The sequence below is a fragment of the Balaenoptera ricei genome, chromosome 15 (genome assembly GCF_028023285.1).
Source record: "Balaenoptera ricei isolate mBalRic1 chromosome 15, mBalRic1.hap2, whole genome shotgun sequence".
Classification (NCBI taxonomy): Eukaryota; Metazoa; Chordata; class Mammalia; order Artiodactyla; family Balaenopteridae; genus Balaenoptera; species Balaenoptera ricei.
This window is the reverse complement of record NC_082653.1, coordinates 1,092,263-1,118,538: the sequence shown is the minus strand read 5'-3', so window position 1 is coordinate 1,118,538 and position 26,276 is coordinate 1,092,263. Positions and strand designations below refer to the sequence as shown.

At 46.6% G+C, this 26,276-nt stretch overlaps 1 protein-coding gene across 1 annotated transcript; it reads right to left on the bottom strand.

Annotated features, from left to right (window-relative positions):
• Positions 1-336: 336 nt before the first annotated feature.
• Positions 337-18,483, bottom strand: TCFL5 (transcription factor like 5). The gene is given in 7 exon segments (XM_059896795.1): positions 337-673; positions 675-763; positions 12,000-12,141; positions 14,017-14,263; positions 15,769-15,931; positions 16,547-16,733; positions 17,834-18,483. Coding segments are annotated over 7 exon segments (1,509 nt in total). The 3' UTR covers positions 337-642.
• Positions 18,484-26,276: the final 7,793 nt, after the last annotated feature.

Sequence of the window (26,276 nt, the reverse complement as noted above, 5' to 3'; positions counted from 1 at the left end):
ACAGTTTATTACACAGAAAGGAATGACTCTCAATATGAAAATGAGGGCATTGAAGCAATCTACCGTGACAATATTTCATTTATGGACAAAGTACCTTTAAAGGAGATCTCTGGAAAATTTCTAGCAAAAAGGTTTAAAATAGGACTGCATTTTGCAATACAGTTCTATGCAGCTAGAAATCATTACAAGGGGAAGCGATAAACAAATGAAATAAAATGTCCAAACTACTTACAGTTAAGAACAATTTAACTTGTTCTGGTTGCTAAGGGGGCATATTTAAAATGTAAATAAGTAAAAAGCAATGTACCTTCTAAGACTAAAGAAATTACAAAGGATGTTAATTTTTTAAGTTATCATGTTAAGAAAACATGATGGAATCAGACAGATAATTGAAAAATTACTTACTAATTGTCAAGATGTCTTCATCCACAAATGGTCTAAGAGGACATTAATGGGTAAGCATTTTGTTTTAGATAAATATTTTTACAAAATGTGCTTTCAAAGTCCCCACTGGAGTCCCATCAGCTGAATCAGGTCCCTTTAGAGTTAGACTATCAGAGCTGAGTTCCAGGGTCCTAGGAAATGTTTATGGGTCACGAAGGAACAGGCGTTTACTTCCCAGGCATGAGTGTTCACATCCAGTCACTTGATCTCCACAGCTGGGCTACTCTGTACTCTCCTGTGTGGGACCCGTCACCAAGGAGTCTGGTCTGGTCAACTTTAGCCTTCTGCCAGTTTTACCGCAAAATACACTCTCAAATTCCTAAAGTTGAGAAATGACCATTAATGTACCATATGCACAGACATGAAGACTGCTATCTTCAAAAACACAAAAGGTTGAAATTAAGAGCTAAACTACTTCAAAATATATAGTTAAGGTGTCACTCACAAACGTATGTCACATCCTGTAAGGGGATACAGATGATAAAAATGAGGATTCAAACATTTGTTTCAAATAGTTATCTTTACGTGTATTTTTATTTAGTTTTCCAATAGATTCTCAAAATGCCTGACCATACTGTAAACCCTTCTGATATTTTTTTTAAAAGCAGACATATTTTTTTGTTATTTTCATTGTGGTAACACAGACATAAACTTTACCATTTTAACCATTTGTAAGTTTGCACTTCAGTGGCATTAAGTATGTTCACACTCTTGTGCACCCATCACCACCATCCATTTCCAGAACTTTCTACCACCCCACACAGACACTCTGTACCGTGACACACCCCTCCCGCCACGGGCATTTGCTGTCCCCCGCCCCCGCCCCACTGAATGCTCAGTGTTAGGCGTGGCAACGGGGCCAGACCAAGAGCTAACTCCCCGGCACCCTGCTGGCCGCGGGTCAAGTTCATGCCACTATGCCTCTAAACACTTTGTAAAAGGCCTCAATTTTAATGGTTGAGTCAGTCTCAAGCTCACAAAAAGAGAAGGCAGGTGCGAGCAGACAACCCAAAGCTCATCGGCCTCCAGGAAACAAATGACATGGGTCTGCAAGATGCAGAAGGTGGGACGTCCTGCAGGACGCAGTATTCACGTTACTGAACCCAGCTTGGGTCCGCTCACCCACGTGCAGCATTACATGTCATGATTAGTTATACTCTGTGACAACTTCAGCAGAGAATTTTTTTCCATATAATGGAAATTTCGTGTAATTTAATATACTAAATAATCTTCATTAGTTTAATATTTCTCTCTGAGATGCCTCAGGAGCCCTTCAGAAAACTCAAAGTCAGCTAGAGAGGGAAACTTACAACCTGTTGTCAAAAGCAGCTCAATATTCCAGGAAAACTTTGCTTCTTAACAGAGACAGAAAACCACATCCAGTCTTGCACCAGCTTACTTTTAATAGCGAAGTTCATTTAGTTAATTAAATTCAATCTAATATGAGCCAATCTTGACCCCATGCAAAACTCTTTCCTTAAGGTTCCTTTTCCACAAACCTCCCATCACTTTCTGTATCCATATTAGTTTGTCCCTTATTTTTCCTCTATCCAGTAACAACCAGCTTTGGGACAAAATATTCTCCCTTTTTTCCCTTAACAAAGATATTTCTATTCTTTTTTGGCTACACCACATGACATGCGGGATCTTAGTTCCCTGACCAGGGATCAAACTCTTGCCCCCTGCAGTGGAAGTGCGGAGTCTTAACCACTGGACCGCTGGGGAAGCACCTATCCCACTTTCTTTACACACTGAAATTCTTCCCTTATTACTTTTAGTAACTTAATTACATATGTATTACAATTTTTAATCCTTAAAAACTTTAATCTCTACTGAAAACCAAGAAGCAAGTAATTGAACTGTTCTTTATATCATCATGTTTTGATTGGCAAACTTATGAACACATTCTATAACCTCTAAAAGCATACATTTTCCTATAATACAATTTTTCTCTTTAATGTGGTACAAGACATATATCTAATAAGCCCAAACATCTTTAGTTTTTTTTCTCTCTCATAAGAAGACAAGAGAAGGTAAATTCGGACTTCTCTAGCAATCAATGTTCCAGTATTTTATCTTAATGAAAAATGACTTAGACCTTTAATGAATTTCCATCATATAACTTAATTTAGCAAAACTAAAGTTTCAAGTTACCAAAAATCTGGAAAAACTAATACACGATTATTCCTGAAGAGCTCACCTGAAAGCTTTTATCCCATTTATCTCTATTACTTATGACAATATTATATACAGACGTCCATCCATCCATCCATCCAGAGATCTCATAGCTTATATTTCAATACAAAACTTATTAGTTTATAAATTTTATCCCATTTTCCCCCTCTATTGTAAAACAGCCCTAACTGCATAATAGTAGCATAATTTAAGGATCCATTAACAGGCAACTTCTTTCCTGAATCTATGGAGTCTATTATGGCCAGGCCATGTTACAAAGGAAAATCATTTTTTTACACTTTATTTGTTTGTGACTGAAAGTGGTCCAGTTCTAGAGAATGCACCCCAAGGGGCTGCATTCAGGAAATAAGCTTGAGTTCCAATACCAGCACACTTACACACAAGACAAATGCACACAAACACACACACACACACACACACACACACACACACACACAAAGAACAAAATCTAATTCCCGCAGGACAAAAACAAAGAGTGAAGTCCAACAATTCCCTCAAGTTCCCAAATGAGGGTTCCTGTTTTAATAACAAACAAAATGCAAATGAAAAGATAGGAAATCATGACCTCACGTGTCATGGCAACTCACCCAGCAAATGTAAAACTTTATAACAGTTGGAACAAGTTAAATTTACCTACTTGAGTTTAAAAAGGCTCTTTCCCCTTTTTTCCTTTTGATTTGAAGTTCTACTAATTAACCCAGGCTGAAGTCTCAGGCAATGTGGGTTGTGTTTGCATTTCAAAGACATGATAAGAGTTATGGCTTCAAGCTTTCTCCTAGTAATATTTTTGTTCTCTGAGGGTCAGAATTCTGAGAAAATATTTAAGCCAGCTTTCTCTAACTGCATAGGCAAAAAAGAACCAGGTTTGGAATTTCAAAAGAGTTTCATCTTAACCAATTTTCTCCAGAGTCTGAAGAAAGTTGTCGCCATGTGGTGTTAGAAAAAACATTTTTCTTTTTATAGGAGCATAGCTGAACATATACCAGTTTGGTAAAATACACCCTAGGCTACAAGACGGAACAGAGCTCTGATCACTCATTTCTTAATTATTCATGGCCGGTGTTGTCAAATATCAAGCCAACAAACAAACCAATGCAATGGAAAACAGTCTCTCAGGGTCGAAGTTCCCTAGTCCCAAAAAGGGAAATTCCCAACGAATGCCCCATCAGAGACAAAGCCAAATGACCAGGCTTTCCTGGTGGTGCAATGGTTAAGAATCTGCCTGCCAATACAAGGGACACGGGTTCAAGCCCTGGTCTGGGAAGATCCCACAGGCCGCGGAGCAGCTAAGCCCATGTGCCACAACTACTGAGCCTGTGCTCTAGAGCCCTCGAGCCACAACTACTGAGCCCACGTGCCACAACTACTGAAGCCCACGCGCCTAGAGCCCGAACTCCGCAACAAGAGAAGCTGCTGCAATGAGAAGCTCGCGCACTGCAAAGAAGAGTAGCCCTCACTCGCCACAACTAGAGAAAGCCACATGCAGCAACGAAGACCCAATGCAGCCAAAAATAAATAAATAAATTCATTAAAAAAAAAAAAAGCCAAATTACCAAGCCTTGGTCCAAAAGGGAAAATCCCAACCAATATTCTGCTATAGAAGTCAATGTGATAGGGAAGAATACTCTGGTGTCACCACACATGAGCTCCATTACTTACCAAAGACATCTCAACCTGCCAATGCGAGTGCCTTGTTTCTTTTACCACAAAAATCAAAAGCGCTGTGGGCCAAGGATGGCTGGTTGGTAGCAAGGTCTTGGGGCTGCCCCTGAGACGAAGGTGCTCAGGCAGCTGCTGAACAAGATCCATCTCAGTCACAAAAACTGTCACCAAACCAAATCGGGTCCATTCACCCACACACAGTAAAGACAATCTACTGACACCAGGTTGTGGTGAAGGATAGTGCAACGTTTATTGCAGGCACCAAACAAGGAGTTCAGATTTTTGAGCATTAACACTGATCACTAGACAAGTCTAAGTTCACCTCCTGTCTTCTTATGAGAGAGAAAAACAACTAAAGATGTTTGGGTTTATTAGACACATGTCTTGTACCACATTAAAGAGAAAAACTGTGCTATAGGAAAACGTATGTTTTTAGAGGTGTGTTCATAAGTTTGCCAATCAAAACATGTTGATATAAAGTAAAAGTTCAATTACTTGCTTCTTGGTTTTCAGTAGAGATTAAAGTTTTTAAGGGTTAAAAATTGTAATACATATGTAATTAAACTACTAAAAGTAATAAGGGAAGCATTTCAGTGTGTAAAGAAAGTAGGATATACATTGTCAGTGAGAGAAGGTATAAAGAATGGAAATATCTTTGTTAAGGGAAAAAAGGGAGAATAATTTTGTTCCAGAGCTGGTTGTTTCTGGATGGGGAAAAAATAAGGGACAAACTAATATAGATACAGAAAGTGATGAAAGGTTTGTAGAAAAGGAGTCTTAAGAAAAGAGTTTTGCATGGGGTCAAGATTGGCTCATATTAGATTGAATTTAATTAAGTAAATGAACTTTGCTATTAAAAGTAAGCTGGTGCAGACTGGAAGTGGTTTTCTCTCTCTGTTAAGAGAGCAAAGTTTTCCTGGAATATTGAGCTGCTTTTGACAACAAGTTGTAAGTTTCCTTCTCTAGCTGACTTTGTTTTCCAAAGGGCTCCTGAGGCATCTCAGAGAGAAATATTAAACTAATGAAGATTATTTAGTATATTAAATTACACAAAAAACATTATATGGAAAAAAATTCTCTGCTGAAGTTGTCACAGAGTATAACTAATCATGACATGTAATACTGTGCATGGGCAAGCGGACCCAAGTTCAGTTCGGTAACAATTTTTGGCACCCCAGATGGGCTGGAAATCCCATCTGGGTCACCAAAAATTGTTACCGAACTGAATTTGGGTCCACTCACCCGCGCACAGTAAGGTCAATCTACTGACACTGGGTTGTGGTGAAAGAAAGTGCAGCATTTATTGCAGGTGCCAAACAAGAAGTTCAGGTCTTTTGAGCATTAGCTGCCCAGACTCCTTGTTTGGCACCTGCAACAAACGCTGCACTTCTTTTCACCGCAACCGGTGTCAGCAAATTGGCTTTACTGTGCGCAGGCAAGTGGACCCAAATTTGGTTCAGTAACATTCAGCCTCATCAATAAACAAACAGCAAGGAAAATAGGAAAGGGGAGCCATAACAGATTAAAAGATATTTAAGAGCTATGAACCCAATGCAGTGTTTGGATACTGATTTAAGTAAGTCAACAGTAAAAAGACAGTTGTGAGCCAAGCAGAGAAATCTGGACAGGGATGGAGATTAAGGAAGATGATGATGATGTGGTTGTGCTTTTAAACAGCCCTTTTCTTTTTAGAGATACATTTGTGAATGAAAATGATATGACATCTGGAAATGCTTTAAAATAATTCAGTGACGGTGGGAGGATGGGGATGTATAGGTGAAACAAAGTTACGCCTGAAGCTGAGTTATTGGACACGGAAGTTCATTATTTTAGTCTCTCCGTTTTTGTGCATGTATACATTTCTGTAAGTTTTTTTTTTTTTTTAAAGCATAGCATTCTTACACAATTAAGTCTAAGTTTATATATTTTTATTGTGGTAAAATATATGTAACATAAAATTTGCCATTTTTTACCATTTGTAAGTGTACAATTCAGTGGCTTAAGTACAGTCACAATGTTGTGTAAACATCACCACTATCTATTTCCAGCACTTTCTCATCTCCCCAAACTGAAACTCTGTCCCTGTTAAACATGTACCCTCCATCCATCTGCCTCCCCTAGTCTCTGGCACCCGCCATTCTACTTTTTGACTTTATGAATCTGATGACTCTAGGTACTTCATGTAAGTGGAATCATACAGTATTTGTCTTTTTGTGTCTGCCTTTACCCGGTCAGCATCCTGTTTTGGAGGTCCATCCATATTGTGAGGCATGTGTCAGAACTTCATTCCTTTTCATGGCTGAATAGTAATCCATTGGCTCTACAGACATTCTGCTTATCCATTCGTCTGTTGATTGGACTGTTTCCACCACTTGGATTGTTTCTACCTTTCGGTGACTGTGAATAATGCGGCTATGAACACTGGTATACAAATATCTGTTTAAGTCCCTGCTTTCTATTCTTTTGGGTAATTTCTATTCTTTTGGATCATATGGTAATTCTACGTTTAACTTTTTGAGGAACCACCAGCTGCACCATTTTACATTCCCACCAGCAATCCCAAGGGTTGCAATTTCTCCACATCCTCACCAACACTTGTTATTTTGTTTTGTAATAGCCACAGCTAATGGGTGTGAAATGGTATCTCACATCCATTAAAGTGCTCTTGATTTGCATTTCCCCGATCATTAGTGATGTTGAGCATCTTTTCATGTGCTTATTGGCCATTTGCTTATCTTCTGTGGAGAAATGTCTATTCAAGTCCTTTGCCCATTTTTGAATTGTGCTGTCTCTTTGTTGCTGGACTATAATAGGTTTATATTTAATTTGTGTCCAGGAAGGGAAGTATAAGCGCTCTCTCTGCTGCCACTGCTCTGACTTCTGAGTCATCTGGAATGGCTGGAGCACTCCACCTGTACACACGCTAAGTGGCATCCCAACCGAGGCCATCTGCCATTTGCAACAACTGCCTATGCTCAGAAGCTATATCTGCACATAAATACATTCTAATTTCCTTCCCAAAATTTAAAAGATTTTCAACGGGTCTTAATGCAATGTAAGATGAACCATGGTTTGATATATTGGTTTCTATATTCTGACACCCAAAGCCCAACTATAAAATATTTGCCTATATTTGAGAAGGTAGAATTTACCTTTGAGAATAACTAAATAGAAGTCAGAAGGAAGAAAATAATCATCTCTCAGATGTAAGAAAGTACTTCAAGAGATTTTCTAAACAATCATCATAAAATGAGGAGGATAGCCCTGGGCACCCACCTTTATTTTGAATAGTTCTGCCAGCAATGGCGTTAAGGTGTAGCTCAATCTAGACTCTCACGAGGTCCCTGGGACTCAGTTCATGGGCACTTGGGGTGACCGTGAAAGAGGGAGACAAGTGGACATCTCCCGCCCTTGACTGCGTCAAAGGTAAGCTAGTAATTGTTACTCTGCTCTCTCAATTAGCGTCTATTTCAATGAAACTTAAGTGAAATAGCTGAGTTTTAAGGGATTTTTACAACTCATCAGACACCTTGAGATGACGTCTGGTCAAAGTTGGATATTCACATTAGATTTGTAAATAGAAGAAGGCCAATAATAAAAACTATTTTTAGTAGGAAAAAGAAAGATCGTTCCAATTACATGTCAAGAAATTATACCAGGAAGTAAGGAAGAGGAAGAAAACTGGTGTCATCTGTACAGAGAGACGAGAGAATTAAAGGCAAAGGGTTAATGAAACCAAAAGGGGTGACAAACCTCGGGGCCCAGGTGGGAGGGTGTGCCCCCGACACTCAGCCACGCTGAGCCCCACAGAGACGGGACAAGGCCAGTCGCGGTGGGAGATGCCACGGGGGCTCTCAGAACAACAGGTCTGACAGACAAGAGAGGACAGGAAAGGCCTGAACCACAGTTCATAACCTCAACCTAATAAACATACAGAATTCGCCAGAGAACACACGTCCTTTCCAAATAAACACAGAATTTTAAAAAATTGACCACATAAGAAGTCACAATGGAAGTCTCAACAAGTTTTTAAAAACTGCCATCTTCACTGATCAGAATGTGATAAATAAATGTGAGAAATAGATAAAATGCTGTTCTTAAAAAGAACAGTCTTATCTACAAAACAGAAACAGACTCACAGACATAGAGAACAGACTGGTGGTTGCCATGGGGGTGGGGGATTGATGGAGTGGTAGCTTGGGATTAGCAGATGCAAACTACCATATATAGGATGGATAGACAACAAGGTCCTAACCCTATACAAGGTTACAGTTCCCTGTATAGCACGGGGAACTATATTCAATATCCTGTGATAAACCATAATGGAAAAGAATATGAAAAAGAATGTATGTAGATATATACGTGTGTGTGTGTATATATATATATATATATATATATATATATATATTTATGTACAACTGAGTCACTTGGCTCTACAGCAGAAATTAACACAACATTGTAAATCAACTATACGTCAATAAAATAAATTTAAAATAAAAAGGACAGAGTTCCTACTGCACAGGAAAGGGAGAAGTAACAGTACAGCTGCACCTTATAACTGGGGCTGGTGTGCAAGGAAAAGTGGGTGCGGGGCGGCCCCCAGCCCAACTTCAGGTGGAGGAGGGAAGACAAAGCAGGGGGGCAGCGCCACTGTCCTGCCCAATGACTGTGATGGTGACAGGACAGAGGAGAGGGAAGCACAGAGTGAGAGACTGCCCCGCAGCCCCCGAGCCTGGCTAGGGTTCAAGGTCACGACCCCAAAATGTCACCTCACAACAACTGTGTCGCCAGTGATCCTGGATTGGTGCTGGACCGGGGAAAATGGTGTAGAGGATGTTATTGGGACAAGAGGCAAAATTTGAATTAGATAAGAGTATTACACCAAGGTTAAGTGTCCTGATTTTGGCCATTGTATTCTGGTTATGTAAGATAATGTAATATTCTTTAAAATCACAGACTGAAGTGTTTGGGTGAAGTGTTTGGGTATCAAGGGGCATGGTGCCCACAGTTTACCATCAAATGGTTTAGACTGTGTGAGACAGAACAAATGGGGCAAAATGTGAACAACTGAGGGTTCTGGGTGGGCACACAAGGAGCTCTTAGCACTCGTCTTGGAATTTTTCTGCAAGTTTAAAATTATATAAAAATTTTTAATTACCATAAATAAATACAACGAATCATCTAAATCCAGGGTTCTACAGGCACCTGTCTGGCCCAATCTCTTCAAAATCTCAGTGTCGTAATAGAAACTGCGGGGTAGGGAGGACTGCTATAGCTTACAGACAGAAAAACGTCACTGAACACAATGCAGAAGCATGGCTGGGTGCTGGTTTGGAAAAGAACGCAGCCATAAAAGTCACCTTTAGAACATCTGGGGGACATGGGAATACGGACTGGGTAGTAGATGGTATAAGAGAACGACTATCGACCTTGTGAGGTGTGAAAACGGCACTGGCGTTACGTGGGAGACGCAGGCGTAAATATTTAGAGGTGAAGGGTCATGACATCTGTCATTGTCTGAAATTGTGCTGTGCATGTGCATGTTAAACACGGTAAATGTTGACGGCTCAGACTAGGTGAGGGGAGGACAGGTGTTCAGTGAACTCCGTGCTCATTAGAAAAATAAAACAAAGGGAACCACCTGCTTGCAGACTCGTTTACCTTCTCAACTTCTCCACCTGACGCCTCCTGGGCACTGAAAACCTAGCCCGTCGGACACAGAACGTGGACTCCGCCCCACCCCATCCTGCTTCTCCACACGTCTTCCCGTCTCAGCAAACAGCGCCGCCCGCCCAGCTGCTCCAGCCAGACGCCCCACCGTGGTCCCCAATTCCTCTGCCCAGCAGCCCTACATCCAGCACCGCGGGCCCTGGCCAGTCTCAGCAGGGCGGCTGCGGCCTCTGACCAGGGTCTGTGTCTCCACTCCTGCCCACCCCCAACCTCTCCTCCTGGAGTCTCTTTGCAGTATGTCAACCAGACCCCACACCGGGATGGAGGTGGTCCATTCACCCTCGACCTGTTAGCCGCTTCCCTCCAGCCCATGGGGTCTCTGTCTTATTCAAGGTGCCCCCAGTGTCTGGGACAGAAGCCTGGTTACAGTCGGAACAGACCTGTGGGATGAGATGTGTACTGAAATAATTTAGGAAAATCACTGAAGACTTTTGTGTATCACATCTTTAAGAACAAAAATGTTCATGCAAGTAAGAGGGGGAAAGTCACTACGGAAACAGGAAGGACACAAGGGTTTAAGCTACCTACATTCTAATTCCCCCCCAAATTGCTACTGACATCACTTCAGCCTGTTTCTTGATGGGTCTTGTAATCCGACCCAGAAACAATCTACAAATTCAATGTAACTGAATTTCAGAAATAATCAGAAAGCCTAATACACATAAAAATTAATGTCCATAAGCTTTTAAACCTATTTAATCTTTGAGTATAGATAGTGACAGTTAAGGTTTTTTATTGTAAACACCTTCATCATATTTGAATGAATCATATAAATAATAATTTACCACTATTAGGTACACAGAGCCAACCACTAAATCATTTTTTAAAATATAAAAGCTTTATTTTATTACAATAGACCAAGTCTATCACTAAAAACTAATGTTAAAGAGTAACCACATTATAAATAACCATAAATGATCCAAGCAGCACAAACTTGACACAGGTATTGCTTTAAAAGGCAATTAAATATACAATGAAAATAAGGAACTTGATGAAATTACGAAACACACAAGGTGGAAATGCACATGGGCACAGAAAAGGGAAACGGAGAGGACAAACTCTTACACTCAGCCCAAGGGGCCTCATTCCAGGCAGCCTGGGGCGCTCGGCCAGCCGCTCCCCCAGGATCTAGATACGGAAGGTTCTTTTTAAAAAGGTTCCACGTTTATAGTGCCAACCTCAGCTCGGTTCTCTAATCAGGCTCGTGCTGCCGTCAACGGCAGCGACCACACGACAGCCGGGGCCAGCAGCAAAGCCAGGGTGCTCTTCGCTAAGGCCTCATCCCACGCGCCCTGATCCCCCGAGTTCTGAGGCCGGTACCTGGACCCAAGGTCCCCCCAAGGCAGAGCACAGAAGCCAATGCAGGGGATGTTCTCTCATCTGAACCCCCAAGGAGGAGGCAGGTGGGACCCTCACTCAACCAGCATCCGCTCCCACTGGGAGCCCAGCTGGCCTGCAGGGAATCAATGGCTCCTCAGCCCAAACAGACAGGGTCAAGGTCGAGCTGCCTGTACTAAGGAACTGAGATGCCCGAGCCCCCGAGTCGCCCCCAATCCCCCAGGCCGCAGCGTTTCTCTTCTCTGCCTTCTGAACCGTGTTTGAAATCCAGACTGTTTATTTGACATTTAATTGCCTCTTTTTTTTTCTGTTTGTGCTTTATCCCTTTCACATCTTCTGAGGGGGAAAAAAAAAAATCATATCCTACAGGCAGGTCTCTGAAACCCCTTTAAGCCCCCAAACAATCCACTGCACAGGCGGGTGCCTAACTGCTGGCTGACCACACATCCAGGCTGCAGTTAGTACCTTGATTAAGTGAGGAGCGGGGCATTATTCACACCGGACTCAGCATCTGACATTTGGTTCCACGAAACAAAGGACAGTTTGGGACATCTTAGAGGAAAAAGGATATAAAAAACAACACTGACACCTTTACAGGATTCTGAAAATCTCCTGGCCCAGATACTAACCTTTTTAAGAGAATCTCCATGTCTTTCCTGAATATATTTCAGGAACGCTGTGGTCCACTGCAGAGTCGTTGCCTTATCGGTCTCGGCGTTGCAGAACGGGACTAAAAGATTCAACTCATCACAACAAATGCGGATTCTGCGCCTACAGTCAAAACCCAAAGTAATCACATAGAGAAGCTGAAGCAGAACAAAGGAATAAAGCAGGTGTCTGTGTGTCTTGAAGAATCAGCTCGCGGCCTGGCCACTGAGAGCGTACGAAGGGCAGCCCCCCACCTCGGGGCTCCCCTCTACAGCGGCCAGCCCCCCCTCAGCGGCCCACTAAGCCCAGTTGCGCTCCCTGGAAACTTTCCCGTTTACTTCTCCTGGGCCAGGAGCAAGGACCAGGTCCAAGTCTCTAGACCAAGGATGGACCCAAACCCCCTGAAATTGGAAGCAAAATTGTGTGTGTGTTTCTTCTGGGCAGGACATTCTTTCACTCACCTGCCCTCCAGGTGCCAAGGAAGTCACAGAAGCTAGGATTCACAGCTTTGATTCTCCAAGGGGCCCCAGTTCATAAAGGACCACAGACTACCAGCCTGTTAATATCCCCAAACCCGGTCTTTTTAGGGATGACTTACATCACAACTGGAGCCTTAGACCATTTTTAACTTTTACGCATTACATTCAGATAATACAGTCCTTGTTTCTATTTCCCCACCTGTACACTCGGAACTTTAGAGCAAACTTTGTAAGGTAACAAGAGCAGGAATTCACTAGATGCTCTGTAAGTGCAGGCACCGGGCCAGACGCTGCATTTCAGCTTGTTTAATTCTTGTGTCCCATCTACGCAGTAGGTAATATCCCTATTTTATAGACAAGAGACTCAGATGGAGAGGTAAAGAATGTGTAGGAGGTTGTTAAACTAGGAAATGGTAGAGTAAGAATTAAAACTTTTACTGTCAACACATAGTACGTATAAGGCTTTTTTTCAGATGGTAGGTATTCAGTAAATGTTTATTAAATAAATATAAACAATGCCCGTTATAATTCACGGTGAGTTCAGTGATGCCCTTCACTTGGCGTGTGTGTGCGGACACATCCTTAGGAAAGGTATCTAGCTGCCTAGCTTTAATATATCCCTTTAAATAAATAAGTTTCCACTGCTCAACACTGTAGGTTCAGAGATGAATATTTGTCTTGCTCAATGCTCTATTTCCTGAGCCTAAAACAGAAACTGGTACAAAGTACTCAATAAATGACTAAGTTAATTAATTATATGTTAGGGAATCATCCCGTACCCAGCTATAACAGAAAAATTAACCATCTTTTGCTTCTACACAGAACAGCACAAATAAAATCCACAGATAAAACAGCTTACATAAGCTGTAACTTCCTCCTTCTTCAATATCCTTAAAAGAACCAAGCAAAACTGAGTAACCCAGCGTGCAGGCGGACTCCCTCCCAGGAAGGCTGCCCCGGCCAGCACCTGGGAACTTAGATTTCGGGGGGGTTCCCCCCACCATTGGTCACTGGCTTATGCTAAACACCAGCTTTCCTTCTGGGCGTCTGGGATTTGGCCGCATGCCAGGTAAGGAATGCCCCCCCCCCACCCCCACGACCTGCCCCCAGTAGGATTCAGGGCCCCGAGTCTCTAAGGAGCTTTGCTGTCCGGGAACATGTCATCAGTGCTGGGGGGTGACAGGCATCCTGAGTGGCTCCACTGGGAAGTGTTCTGGGGAGCTGGCGCCTGGGGCCCCTAGACCTCTCCCCATGCACCTCTGCTGACTTTGCTGGGTTCTTTGTCCAAAATAAATCAAAGCCATGAGTCCTCCTAATGAATCATCAAACCTGGGGGTGGTCTTGGGTACCCCCATCCACCTAGCAAAGCAAGGTGACCATTGACTCTTGCCAGCTTTCCCTCCCTTGAACACAGAAATGGCTACACCATTGTTTTCTACAAAAAGGTGCCCGTTACCACCACTGACGGTCATCAGCTTGGCGTCTAAGACAACTGTATACCACCGACTCCACGCATTACCTTCTATCTCTTTCCATGCGGTTGTGCCTCTCCCTGCGCTGGGACCTGCCCCCCTGGGGCCCACTCTGGGTCTGCTCCCCGAGGGTGGCCTGGGACGACTCCACCGACTGCCAAGCGCCCTGCGCTGCTGTGGCGGCTTCACCCACATTCTGGAGCTCTCCAAGGGCTCTTCGTTCTATGCCTGTGTCCAACTGACGCATCCTACTCCGACTCCTCTTATTTATTGCTTGTTTACATAGCGCTTCTTCTTTGCAAAAGAAGGAAAAAGTGGTATTTTAATTTTTTTGTTCTTCTAAACTTACCCTCGTGAATGCTGAATATATTTTTTGGTATTTTCGATCCAAGATATAAACATGAATGGGTAAGGAGCACACAGAACTGAACAGGAAGCACTCCAAAATTCCATAGGAACGGTTGGCACAAGGCCCTAGGTTTCAAACTGTAAAGCTGAATGTAAACTAAATTAAAACACCCCAGGTATTATGTAATCAATACAGCTTGTCAAAAGTCCCCCTTTTAAATCAACAGACCTTTTAACTGTCATCTATGAATAAAAAAACCAAGAAGTTGTTTGACTTTTCTGATATTCAGAATGGGGGAAAAAAAAACCTAGAAATATTTTCTCCAAAAGATTTTCTTGATATGCAATTATTCTAATACGACAATTGATATTCTAACTGCAATGCTCAGAAGAGGACAAAACCTAAGTGGTTTAGGATTAGACATGCCCTCACCTTACAAGTGAGATTCCCCCCACAAAAGGAGTAATCACATCACAGCTTTGACCTGTGCTACAGAAATATGTCCAATTTCTATCAAAGTACCGCAGGCGTCTAATTAGTACCTGTGGTGATGTGCATTCCCGAGGTACCGTACAAAGCCAAACCCTCTACAGCGAAAGAATCACTTAATACAAATTTCAGAATAGTGATAACTTTTCAAAAGACATAGAGAGGAATTCACAAGTATTGGTAATATTTTGGTTCTTCAGCTGAGTAGTCAGTACAGGGACTATTTTAATATTAACCTTTATACCTTACAAATGTTAACGTATACTTTCGCGAGCAATGTCATAAGAACAAGGGAAAATTAATCACTGGCGTGGGAGAAAGAAGGAGAGCTCCATCCCTACCCTGTCTTTATCAGCTCTTGAAAAGCTGAGTGTAAGCTGTGTTATTGTTGGATAACTCGAAAAAGAATGTTTTCCAGGAAAAACGGATTGAAGGTTAACGTCAGGGGTAAGCAAAGTTTGCCTTCAGAAGTTTCTTTATTTCTAAAACTTTCTGTATCACCTTATGGCCTCTTGCTCCCAATTCAATCCTTTGCCCATCTGCAGATCGTCCCCTAAAGCTCTGAGCGGATTTCAGACTCCTGCCTCACTCATGAAGTATGAAATAAGAGAAAAAAAAAAAAACCCTAAAAGTGCTGTCAGTAACTTGAAGGTAACGAAAATGTACCTAAGTCTATCATTTTTCTGTTTAAGGAGGTTACTGTTAAGAAAAAGCAGCCCCTAAACTCAACGTCTCCAGGCCAAGTATAAACGTGATGTTCAAAATTCGCAAGGATGTTCAAAGTGAGGTGACTGGGCAGAGGGACGGAAGGATTCCTAAGATGCAAGCAGACTTCCCAGATCGTTTCATTTGTTTATAAACCACCTCTCTCCCCTCCCCAACCCATGGCCAAAAAAAAAAAAGGGGCAAAGACATCAGGCAGGAGGAGAAAGCACCTGCCAGCTTCTGTTTTATCGCTTACCTCCTACTTTAATCCAAACTTGCTCAGGCAAAGCTTTGTTTCTACTACCCAAAGTCTGTTTGGTGGATTCAATTTCTTGCTGATAACAGAAAGAAAATGCTCTCGGCAATCCAACATCCTGATGCTTGGTAGCTTCAAGTACAGAACAAGAGTTACTAGAACTCTGGAAAAATATGAAGCAACAGGAACTTTATCAACAGGTGACAATCTCCTTTCTACGCACAAATAAAATGCACTTTAATAGAAGTAACGTCAAAGCTATTCACATGAACTTGAAGAAGTTTAGGTGCACTAAGGATTTTTAAATATCCCCGAACCACATAAATACTCTCGATTTTAAAAAGTTATTGAGGGCTTCCCTGGTGGCTCAGTGGTTGAGAATCTGCCTGCCAATGCAGGGCACACGGGTTCGAGCCTTGGTCTGGGAAGATCCCACATGCCGCGGAGCAACTCGGCCCATGAGCCACAATTACTGAGCCTGCGCGTCTGGAGTCTGTGCTCGGCAACGAGAGGCCGCGATAGTGAGAGGCCCCCGCTTGCCACAACTAGAGAAAGCCCTCGCACAGAAACGAAGACCCAACAAAGCCATACATACATACATACATACATAAAAAAAAAAAAGAATGTAAGCAGAGAAGAATAGCATTAAAAAAAAATAATAATAAAATAAAAAGTTATTGAGCTCAATGAAAGAAAAAAAAAATCCTTGGGACCTAACTAAAATACAATTTATCCATTTAATACAAAAGAGCAAAGCTTCGCAAATCATTTTCCCTACCTGTGTTTGTGAAAGGTTAGAATTTCCACTAGTAGAGCAACTATTTGCAGTAAACAGAGGGTATGTAAATTGCAGAGCAGTAGTTGCTGCAGCAGTTTTATTTTTCACTAATGTTGTACATTTGTTTTGTTGCTGATGAAGAGGAACATTCATTAATTCAGATGGATGGCGAATAAGAGTTACCAAACTGCCAAGACAAAAGAAACCCAGAAACACATGAAGAGTATGTGGCAGGTAAGTTTCCTGAAACACCACAATCACTAACTATCACACTCTAATGGTTAACATTTGATTTTCTAGATAGGAACTCGAATCTGTTACCATGAATGCCCCCCATCATGGAAATCTCTACAAAACAATTATCAGCTAGTGTTGTAGGGGACAAGTTCAAACTTTCTTCCTCACACTGGAAGGTGTGGCTGTGTGTCACCTTTTAGTTACACCTCCCTTCCCATCACACTTCTGACACCAATCTCTGTGTTTTTGGCCATCCTCCAAAATCTGACGACTATGGGCAAAATGGGGAAAACTACAGGGTGGGGACAGACAGAAAGCTGAGGAGACACCCTAGCAGACAGGCTACTCCTCTCCGAGAGAGTTGTTGCTGCGAGATCACTTATGGGCTGGCAGTCTGGAGGAAGGATGAAGCTGCATTTTACACTCAAAGCCTCACAGCACGACGTCTTTCCTCCCAGGGGACGCATCTGTGCAGGAGAGGTCAGCCTCAACCTGAGTCAGCAGAGGGAGAAGCAGAGGTCTCGCCTGACATTTAGGTGGGTGATTTGGGGGCAAAACCTTTGTTCCTCAAGAACACGTGTGCACTTATCTCATCTCTCTTCCACATGCAGACGCAGAGTGCACACCACAAAGGTAATGCTGCAGGGTGTGTACTTAACATCTGCTTGCTATGCTTGCGCAGAGCACACAAACTTCCAGCTCAGTCTCCAGACCCACTGAGGTCTGCTCCCTGTTAAGATGCAAGCTGCAGTGAGGCCGCTGGCCTCTGCACAGGACCCTGGTCTACACCCGGACCCAGGCTAGTGCCTCCCTGCAGAGGACCCTGGTTACACCCGGACCCAGGCTGGTGGCCTCTGCACAGGACCCTGGTTTACACCCGGACCCCGGCTGGTGCTTCTCTGCACAGAACCCTGGTTTACACCCGGACCCAGGCTGGTGCCTCTCTGCAGAGGACCCTGGTTACACCCGGACCCAGGCTGGTGGTCTCTGCAGAGGACCCTGGGCTACACCCTGACCCAGCCGGGCCCGCTCCCTGGGGGATGCACCCACTTGTTGAGCGCCATGCCGGTCTCGGGGGGATCCGCGCCGCGCGGGGCTGGCGGGGGCTCGGCGGGGATGCTGTTGAAGCGGTCCTCCAGGCGGACGCGCACTGCCGATTTGGCCCGCGCCTCAGGCGCGCCCTCCACGTTCTCCTTGCCGGCGCCGTCGGGCGCCTTGGGCCGGGGTGCGCCGGCGCCCGGGCCGTCTGCGCCCGGCGTCTTCTCGGCGGCGGGGGGCGCGCCCGCCTCGCTCAGCAGCATCATGCGCAGCTCCTGGAAGTCGATGTGGCCCAGGCACTGGTTGGCGCCCGCGAAGCCGCCATCGGCCAGCGCAGGCGGGCACAGCACCGGGTACACGGGCTGCGCGCCCGCCGCCGCCGCGCCCCCCGCCGCCGCGAAGCCGCCCGCCGCCGCGCCCGGCGCCGCCGCCGCCAGGAAGGCCGAGTTGAGGCGCGTCTCGAGCTCGCCGTCGGTCGCCACCGCCTCCATGTGCGAGTAGAGGATTTGCTGCAGCTGCGTGTACTCGACCTCGGTCATCTCCACGAGGCTCAGGTCGGTGGTCGCGACGCTCAGCCCCGCCTCGCCCGGCGCCGCGTCCGCGCCCTCGGGGCCCGCCGGCCCGCCCGCCTGCGGCGGCTCCCGCTGCCCGGGGCCCGACATGCCGGCGCCAACGGCGTGGGGCGCGTGGGCGGGCCGGCGGGGCCAGGCCGGCCGGGCGGGCGGGAGCGCGGAAACCGCCGGCCGCAGCGCGCCTGCGCCGCCCGCCCACAACGGCAGCCCCTCCCCGGCGTGGCCCCGCCCCTGCCCGCGGCCCCGCCCCGCGGCCCGGCCGCACCAACCGCCCGCCCCGCCCCCGCCGCGGCGCCCCCTCCCGAGCTGCGCGCGTAGGTCGGGGGCGCGGGGGTCGGGCGGCGAGGCTGCGGGGCGCGGGGCGCGGGGCCAGGCCGTCCGAGTCCAGTGCCTGAGGGGCCAGACCACCCGGGTCGAGTGTCCGCGGGGCCGCCCGGGGCCTGGTCGGGTATCAGGGCGCATGCAAGAGGCGCCTCTCCAGGGAACGCTTCACCACGAGTCCACGTATCCACGGGGTGCCGTGCGGTCCCCCCCTTCTCGGGACACGAGGCCTGCAGTGCGCCCGCACAGTAGACAGGTGAGACAGCGGCCCCCAAATACAGGTGTGACAAGGCAGTGTGTACGTAGGTGAGAACTCAGTCAGGTAAATAAATACACGTGGTGCACGGTTCCTCCTAGAACCGGCAGGGCTCCTGTAATCAATGCACTCGACAACACTGGCCAATGATGAGCTAGAATGCACATGCCACGTGGGTTCAGCCTTTTAAAGTGTGCTCTTCAGTGGTAGTGTATTCACATCCCATCACCACAATCAGTTTTCGAACATTTTCATCACCCCAAAGAATCCCATACCCATTAGCCCTCCCTACCCACTAAACTTCTTTCTGTCCCTATGGGTTTGCCAGCCCTGGGCATTTCCTATAAATGGTATCATAGAATAGGTGGTCTTTAGAAGAATTATTTTTGCAGGCTCAAAATAATTACTGTACCCACCTCTCACCCTTACCCCCATCTCAACCAGTGGTTGTTTTCTGTATAGGAACCACGTGGTTTAAGGAAAGGCCTGTGATTTAGGCACAGTTTTCTTCCATCAGGCTCTGAATCGCTCATTCTGTCAGAGCTCAGACATCTATGGAGTGCTGTTCATCTCTTTTGCAGTATCTTTTCTTTGAACAATATAAGATCATCCTGCACTTCCCTGGAGGTCCAGTGGTTAAGACTCCGTGCTTCCACTGCAGGGGGTGCAGGTTCAATCCCTGGTAGGGGAACAAAGATCCCACATGCCACGTGGCACAGCCAAAAAACTTAAAAAAAAAAAAAAGTAAAAAAAATACATATATTTGCTTTTGTTTTTGTCCACTTAATATGTCCCCAGTAGGAAAATGATGGACCACTTACTCAATAAAAGGTATCAGGTGTGGGGGAAAAAAAAAAGAGCACTTTTTCTCACACCTAACATAAAAATTAGTTTCAGATCATCGAAATACCTAAATTTAAAAAGAAAATTATACAACTACTAAATATATAGGATGATATCAATAAAATCTTTGAGAAGATTCTAAGCGTGACATCAACACAGACCGTAATGTGCACAGGCTCGCCCTGGGGATCTTGTTTAAAAGCAGATTCTAATTCAGCAGGCCTAGGTGGGACCCGGAATGCCACCTTTCCAAGGAGCCCCCAGCTGACGTATGTGCCGCTGATCAGTTGACCCCACTTTGAGCAGCAAAATCAGGGAGTATGGTGAAATTTACAATGTTTAAAAAAGAAAATAAAATCAAGATTATATGCGACTTGGCTTTTCGCTTATTGGAAATAAAGACCATTGGCACCTACATTGTCCTTTGTGTTTCTTTTTTTTTTTTTTTTTAAATGTGATGGAACTGCACTTTTATTTATTTATTTATTTATTTTTTATTTTTTTGGCTGTGTTGGGTCTTCGTTTCTGTGCAAGGGCTTCCTCTAGTTGCGGCAAGCGGGGGTCACTCTTCATCGCGGTGCGCGGGCCTCTCACCGCCGCAGCCTCTTTCGTTGGGAGCACAGGCTCCAGACGCGCAGGCTCAGTAGTTGTGGCTCACGGGCCCAGTTGCTCCGCAGCATGTGGGATCTTCCCAGACCAGGGCTCGAACCCGTGTCCCCTGCATTGGCAGGCGGATTCTCAACCACTGCGCCACCAGGGAAGCCCCCTTTGTGTTTCTTGATTTGGGCGGATTCCTTGCAGATAACAGTTTTTGAGCCCTCTTTTATTTAGACATGAAACGTGAGAATGATCTGGCTTTAGTGGGACTTATTTTATAAATAAAACGTGAAGAAAATATAAAACATGTTTTTTTCAAAGTCTAAACGTGGCTCCAAGCGGTTCTGGTCTAGCCCTCCAGGGGTAGCCTTCCTTAGCTGAGGACCCTAGCTGAAGAGTCAGGCAGAGCCCGGCGGAGCAGGTCAGGGCGGGAGAAAGGCCCCACCTTGGCTCCCCTGAGCTAAGAACTAAACATGCAAATAAATAAATAAGTAAACAGCATCATGGACCGATGCGAAGGTTTTCGCATTCGAAGGTTTTCGAGAACAGGAGGAGCTCTCTGTGGACAGGCCATCGTGTAGGGGGAGACCCCCAGTGGGTGGCAAGGTCAGTTTAGTGACTCTGGACTAACGGCTGGAGACGCAGACACAGCATCCATGTGAACCTCAAGTAACGCGGGCCAGCGTTGGACATGACACCGTTGTACGAATATGTGGATTCGGTGAGACCAGCAGGGCTGGATAGCAAAACCAGACAGAGATTAGAGACATTACAGGAAAACAAAACTGCAAAGCAATATTGGACATGAACAGAGAGGCAGACCTTCTTAACAAAAGCTTGGCAAATTGAATCCAACGAGATTTTTTAAAAAGAGTAACTCATCGTAACCAAGTGGTGTTTATTCCAGGGATGCAAGTTTTGTTTACATTTGAAAATCAACCAATGTGAATTACTATATTCATAGAGCAAAGTGAAAAACCATATGATTACCTCAAAAATGCAAAAAAAAAAAAAAAAATAAAAGTGGCTGGCAAATCTAACATCCATTCCCAGTAAAATTTCGGCAAATCAAGCACAGAGGGCAAGTTCCTCAACCTGATAAAGGGCGTATATGAAATTACCACACTTCACATCACACTTAAATGGCAAAAGACAGAATGCTTTCCCTCTCGATGAGGAAAAAGGAAAGATACCCACTGTCGCCACTTCTGTTCAGCCTTGTGCTGGAGGGTCTACTCAGCGTGACAGGGCAAGAGAAAGAAGAGCATGCAGGTGGGAAGACGAGAAGTGGAACTGTCTACTTCCTCCCTAGGCAGCACGATGACCTAGGGAGAAAATCCTACAGAACCTACAAAAAAGCCAGTGAGTTCAGCGAGCTCGGAGAACACGACGACATACTAATACCAGTCATGTTCCTATACCCTAGTGGTGGACATATGCAGACCCTGCAATTAAAGTACAATAGCGCCTACAATCACTCAAGCACACACCGAGCTGTGAGTTTAACAGAATACGTATAGGACATGCGTGTTGACTAGCATACAGGGTGGTTTCACTGCCCTAAAAATCCCCTGTGCTCTGCCTGCCCATCCCTCTGCCCCTTTGCCCCCTGGCAGCTACCGATCCTCTTACTGTCTCCATAGTTCTGCCTTTTCCAGAGCGTCATAGAGGTGGCATCATACAGCCTTTTCTGATGGGCTTCTTTCACTTAGTTAAATGCATTTCAGGTTCCTCTGTGTCTTTTCATGGTTTGATAGCTCGTTTCAGTTAGTGCTGAATAATATTCCACTGTCTGTGTGGGACACCGTTTATTTATCCATCCCCTGCTGAAGGACATCTTGGTTGCTTCCAAGTTTCGGCAACTATGAATACAGCTGCTGTAAACATCCGTGTGCAGGCTTTTGTGTGGACATGAGTTTTCAGCTCCTTTGGGTAAGTACCAAGGAGTGTGCTCCTGGAGCGTATGGTAAGCGGATGCTTAGTTTTGTAAGAAATAATCAAACCGTCTTCCGAAGTGGCTGCACCATTCTGAATTCCCACTGGCGTGAACGAGGGCTCCCGTCATTCCATATCCTCAGCCGCGTCTGGTGTTGTCAGCGTTGCATGCTTTGGGCAGTCTAAGAGGTGTGCTTGACGGCCTTCTGAAGACTCAGTTACTGTGCCAGCTAAGTGGCAACCCCGCGCGGTGCAGGGCGGGGGCGATGTCCCCCGGGACACGGTCTGGCTCCGCAACCAGGGGTGCTCTCGCTCCAGGATTCCTGGATCTGGAATCAAGGGGTGCGAATGGGGCGGCCCCTCTCCCGATGCCCCACAGAATCTGTGCTTCCTGTTCTGTGACTCTCGGTTCCAGAGGGCTCAGTCCCCAGGGGAAGAGAGCTTCCTCGCGGGGACGCAGTGAGGCTTCCTGGGGCCGTCGGTGGAGGCTGTGGCCTGGCCACTTGGGACTCCTCGGGCCCAAAGCAGGGGCGGCAGGGCCCGCCTCTCGCGGGTGAGGAGCTGGGAGCCCAGGTCCTCTTCGTCCTCCAAGCCGGTGGACAGCCACAGCGATGCCCTCGGGCCCGACGGCTGAGGCTCAGACCCGGCAGGAGCAAAGGTTTGGGTCACCCACCAGGCCACGAACCCCAAGCAGCTGCCCGAGGGCCCAGGGAGCGTGGACGGGGTCATGGAGGAGGGTCATTGTCGGTACCAGCGCCGCCGCTGCCACCAGGAGTGACAGCTGTGACAGCCGCGCCTCGTCCTGCTTTTGATGGAAACGTGCCTGCGTGTTTATCCACCACACGCTATGGTTTTCTCCTCCTTGCTCGTCCCTGATCACGTAGGATGCAACGAGAATGGCCGGCCTTATTCCCATAGTCTGCAAGACCGGGAAGCCCGCCCAGAAGTGATGGGAGGTCCGGTGCCCTCTCCTGGGGGCGGGGACAGTGGCGATGGGGGCGTCATGTTGGGTGGGAGGTGAGTTTGTGCCTGTCTTCCTTTGGGAATTTGGCTCAAAGAGCGGCTGTAAGCAAGGCATGGAGGTGTGCGGGGGGCCGAGATGATGGGCGGGGGGCGGCTAGCCGGGCCCCTTTTCTTAGAAGCCCCTCTGCTGCGTGTTCGCGGTTGAGGGGGTCAGCAGAGACAGTTCTGCACGAGATCTGGAGACCAGAAGAGAAGCAACAGCCGCACCGATTTTTCAACTCGGAGGGTCGATCTGGGGTCACGCACGTGGGGGTCGCCTTGTTGGGGGCAGTGTCCCCACTGGCCACACCGCCTCCCGGGGTCCACTCAGCCTCTCTCGGGCCAGGTGTGCCTCTAACCTTTATGACAAAGTGCACCAGCTTCTCGGGCCGGATGTCCGCACCGTCCAGGCTGGAGGTAGAGAGAAACACGTGGGAGAGGCTAGTCCATCCTCATGGGGCCCGGCCGGGCCTCACCTCGCCCTCCACACCCTCCCCTCTGCCCGTGCTTCCGTCCAGCTCTGGCCGCAGCAGCTCCCACAGCCGGGGCTAAGCCTGCAGACCAAGCCCTGACGCGTCCCCCCATCCCTGTCTCCCTCTTCTCTCCCTCCCGCCCTCTCTGTCTCTCTCTGACCCAGATAACGAAGAGACAGTGAAACCCACGGCAGGCACCGGCGTCTGTAAATCATTTGCTGCGCATCTTGTTATTGCTGTGATTTGTGAGTTTTGTTCGCTCCTTAAGGAGTAAAAGAATCGGAGAAACCTTTGTTAGAGATGTGATTTCAATCAGCGGCTTAGGAGAATTCGATTCAATACCTTTGTGACCGATTTCTAAATATTTGGAAAAATTGTTAAGTATTTAATTTGGTGTTTAAGTGTTTGATATTGTGTTTAAATATCTCTAAAAATATTGTTTAATAGATTTATAGGACTGAGAAATAGGACATTGAACAAAATACGAGTTTCCTTCTGCTTGCTCGAAAGTTCCTCAGCTATTAAAGTATTGATTAATCACACACACACACACACACACACACGCACACGCACGAACAGAAGGAAAGACAAACCAAAGGAAAGTTTAGGGCAACTGCTTTTGAACTTCCAAGGAAATTAACGTGAGTTTGAGCTCGCGGGGTCAAGAGATGAACACTCGTGACGAGGGGCAGGGCAGCAGGAGTCAGAGGCCAGCAGAGGCAGGGAAGGGCCGAGTCTTCAGTTAAAACTGCAAAATCACAACACATTAAAAGCAGCAAGTGGTGGACCCAGTGCTGGAGAGAATCGGGTCCGAATGCCCAGCAGGGTGGAGAGATTCCAGGACTGGCCTAGAAAAAGGCACGATGGAGCAGAACGCCAGAGCCAGGGATGCACAGGGCCGTCCTGACCGGGGGTGATAGCATGGCCGAGAAAACCAGCGGCAGAGGGACCCGAGGCTGCTCCACGCGGCTCGTCTCCCTCCCTCTGCCCTCCTCCTCCCTCCCCACTCCTTGTTTTCTAAACAGAAGGAAAGTGCTCCTTTACTCCTTGATTACACGGGTGGGGATCTTTTCTGAAGACCAAGAGTGCGCCACTACAGATGAAAGGATGCACATCGTCCAGGGAGAGGCGCGTGACCGCGGCTGGTTCGCCTTCCAGACTTGAGCTGCTTTCTTTTCGTTCCTGACATGTGTGTGCGTGTGTGCCAGTGTGTGCGCACGTGTGTGCGTATCCGTGTGCGTGTGTGCGCGCGGGAGCTGGGGCTTATCCCTGGGAGCTGCCAGCCCAGCCCTCGGTCTCCCTGTGCGTCTGGGTGTTGCTCACGGTCAAAGTCACAAGTGCAAACAGCCGTGCCTGCAGCACTGCCATCGGACAGGACGCCCCTGTCCCCCAGATGCCTCCCTCGTGCTGCCCCTTAGAGGCCCCCCACCCCACCCTGTCTGCAACCTGCCCCCTCCAGCATGTCCCTCAGGGGGTCCTGCGGCCAGTGGCCTTGGTCTGGGGCTTCTCTCACTGGATGCACTTCCCTCCACCCCGTGGCTGGGCCACGATCCACTCCCGTGTTGACTGAAGGGCACCTGGGTGGTTTCCTGGTTTAGGCAACTGTGAATAAATCACTGTAAGTATTTGGGTTCTCACCCCCTTGGGGTGACATTGCCCCCACTGATGACAAGTCACTGATTGGAAACCCGCAGTTCTTCTCCAGGGCGGTGCCACCTTCCCTCCCCGCCACCCCGCATCCTCGCCAGCACTTGCTACAGTCAGTTTTCTGACCCTTTACATAAAGGGACACCCTGGGGTGGTGTCCACAGTGGCTGAATTCCTCTTCTTTTTCTCTGGCAGACCCTGATACCCTGATTTGCTGCCTTGCAGCCAGAGGTGGCCGCGTGCCAACCTGGCCAATGAGGTCAAAGCAGACATTTAAAAGGGGAACAGAGGCTCTGTCGCTCCTGCTGGCTTCCTCCTATAACAGTGAGGTGATGACGTGATGGCTGCAGGAGCAGCCTTCTTGCAAACACGAGGACAAGAGTCATGAGCTGAGGATGGCAGAGCACGGGGGACCCTCAGTGACGTTGCAAGCCGCTCCAGCCGCCAGGGCTGCCTGCCCCACCCTCGTGTGAAGCTCAAAGATGGAAAAAGTCTCTGTGCTTCCTTGGTGACCCCCCACCTGAACACCAGCAACATGGGTACAGGAAAAGTGGGCCAGGAACACCATTAAGAACACTTGTCTCAAAAAAAAAAAAAAAAAAAGAACACTTGTCTCAAGATGGCGGCATTTGGGAGAATCTTGATTTTCTTGGTACACCTCTTTCATTTCCCACATTCTGGGAACACACAGGACCCCACAAATCTCCAGGGAGCCCACATTCTCTGGAAAGTAGAAGTTAGAAACTTTTGAACAATGTGAAAAATGTAAATGGTGTTGTTTTTTGTTTTATAAATATGTATTTATATTT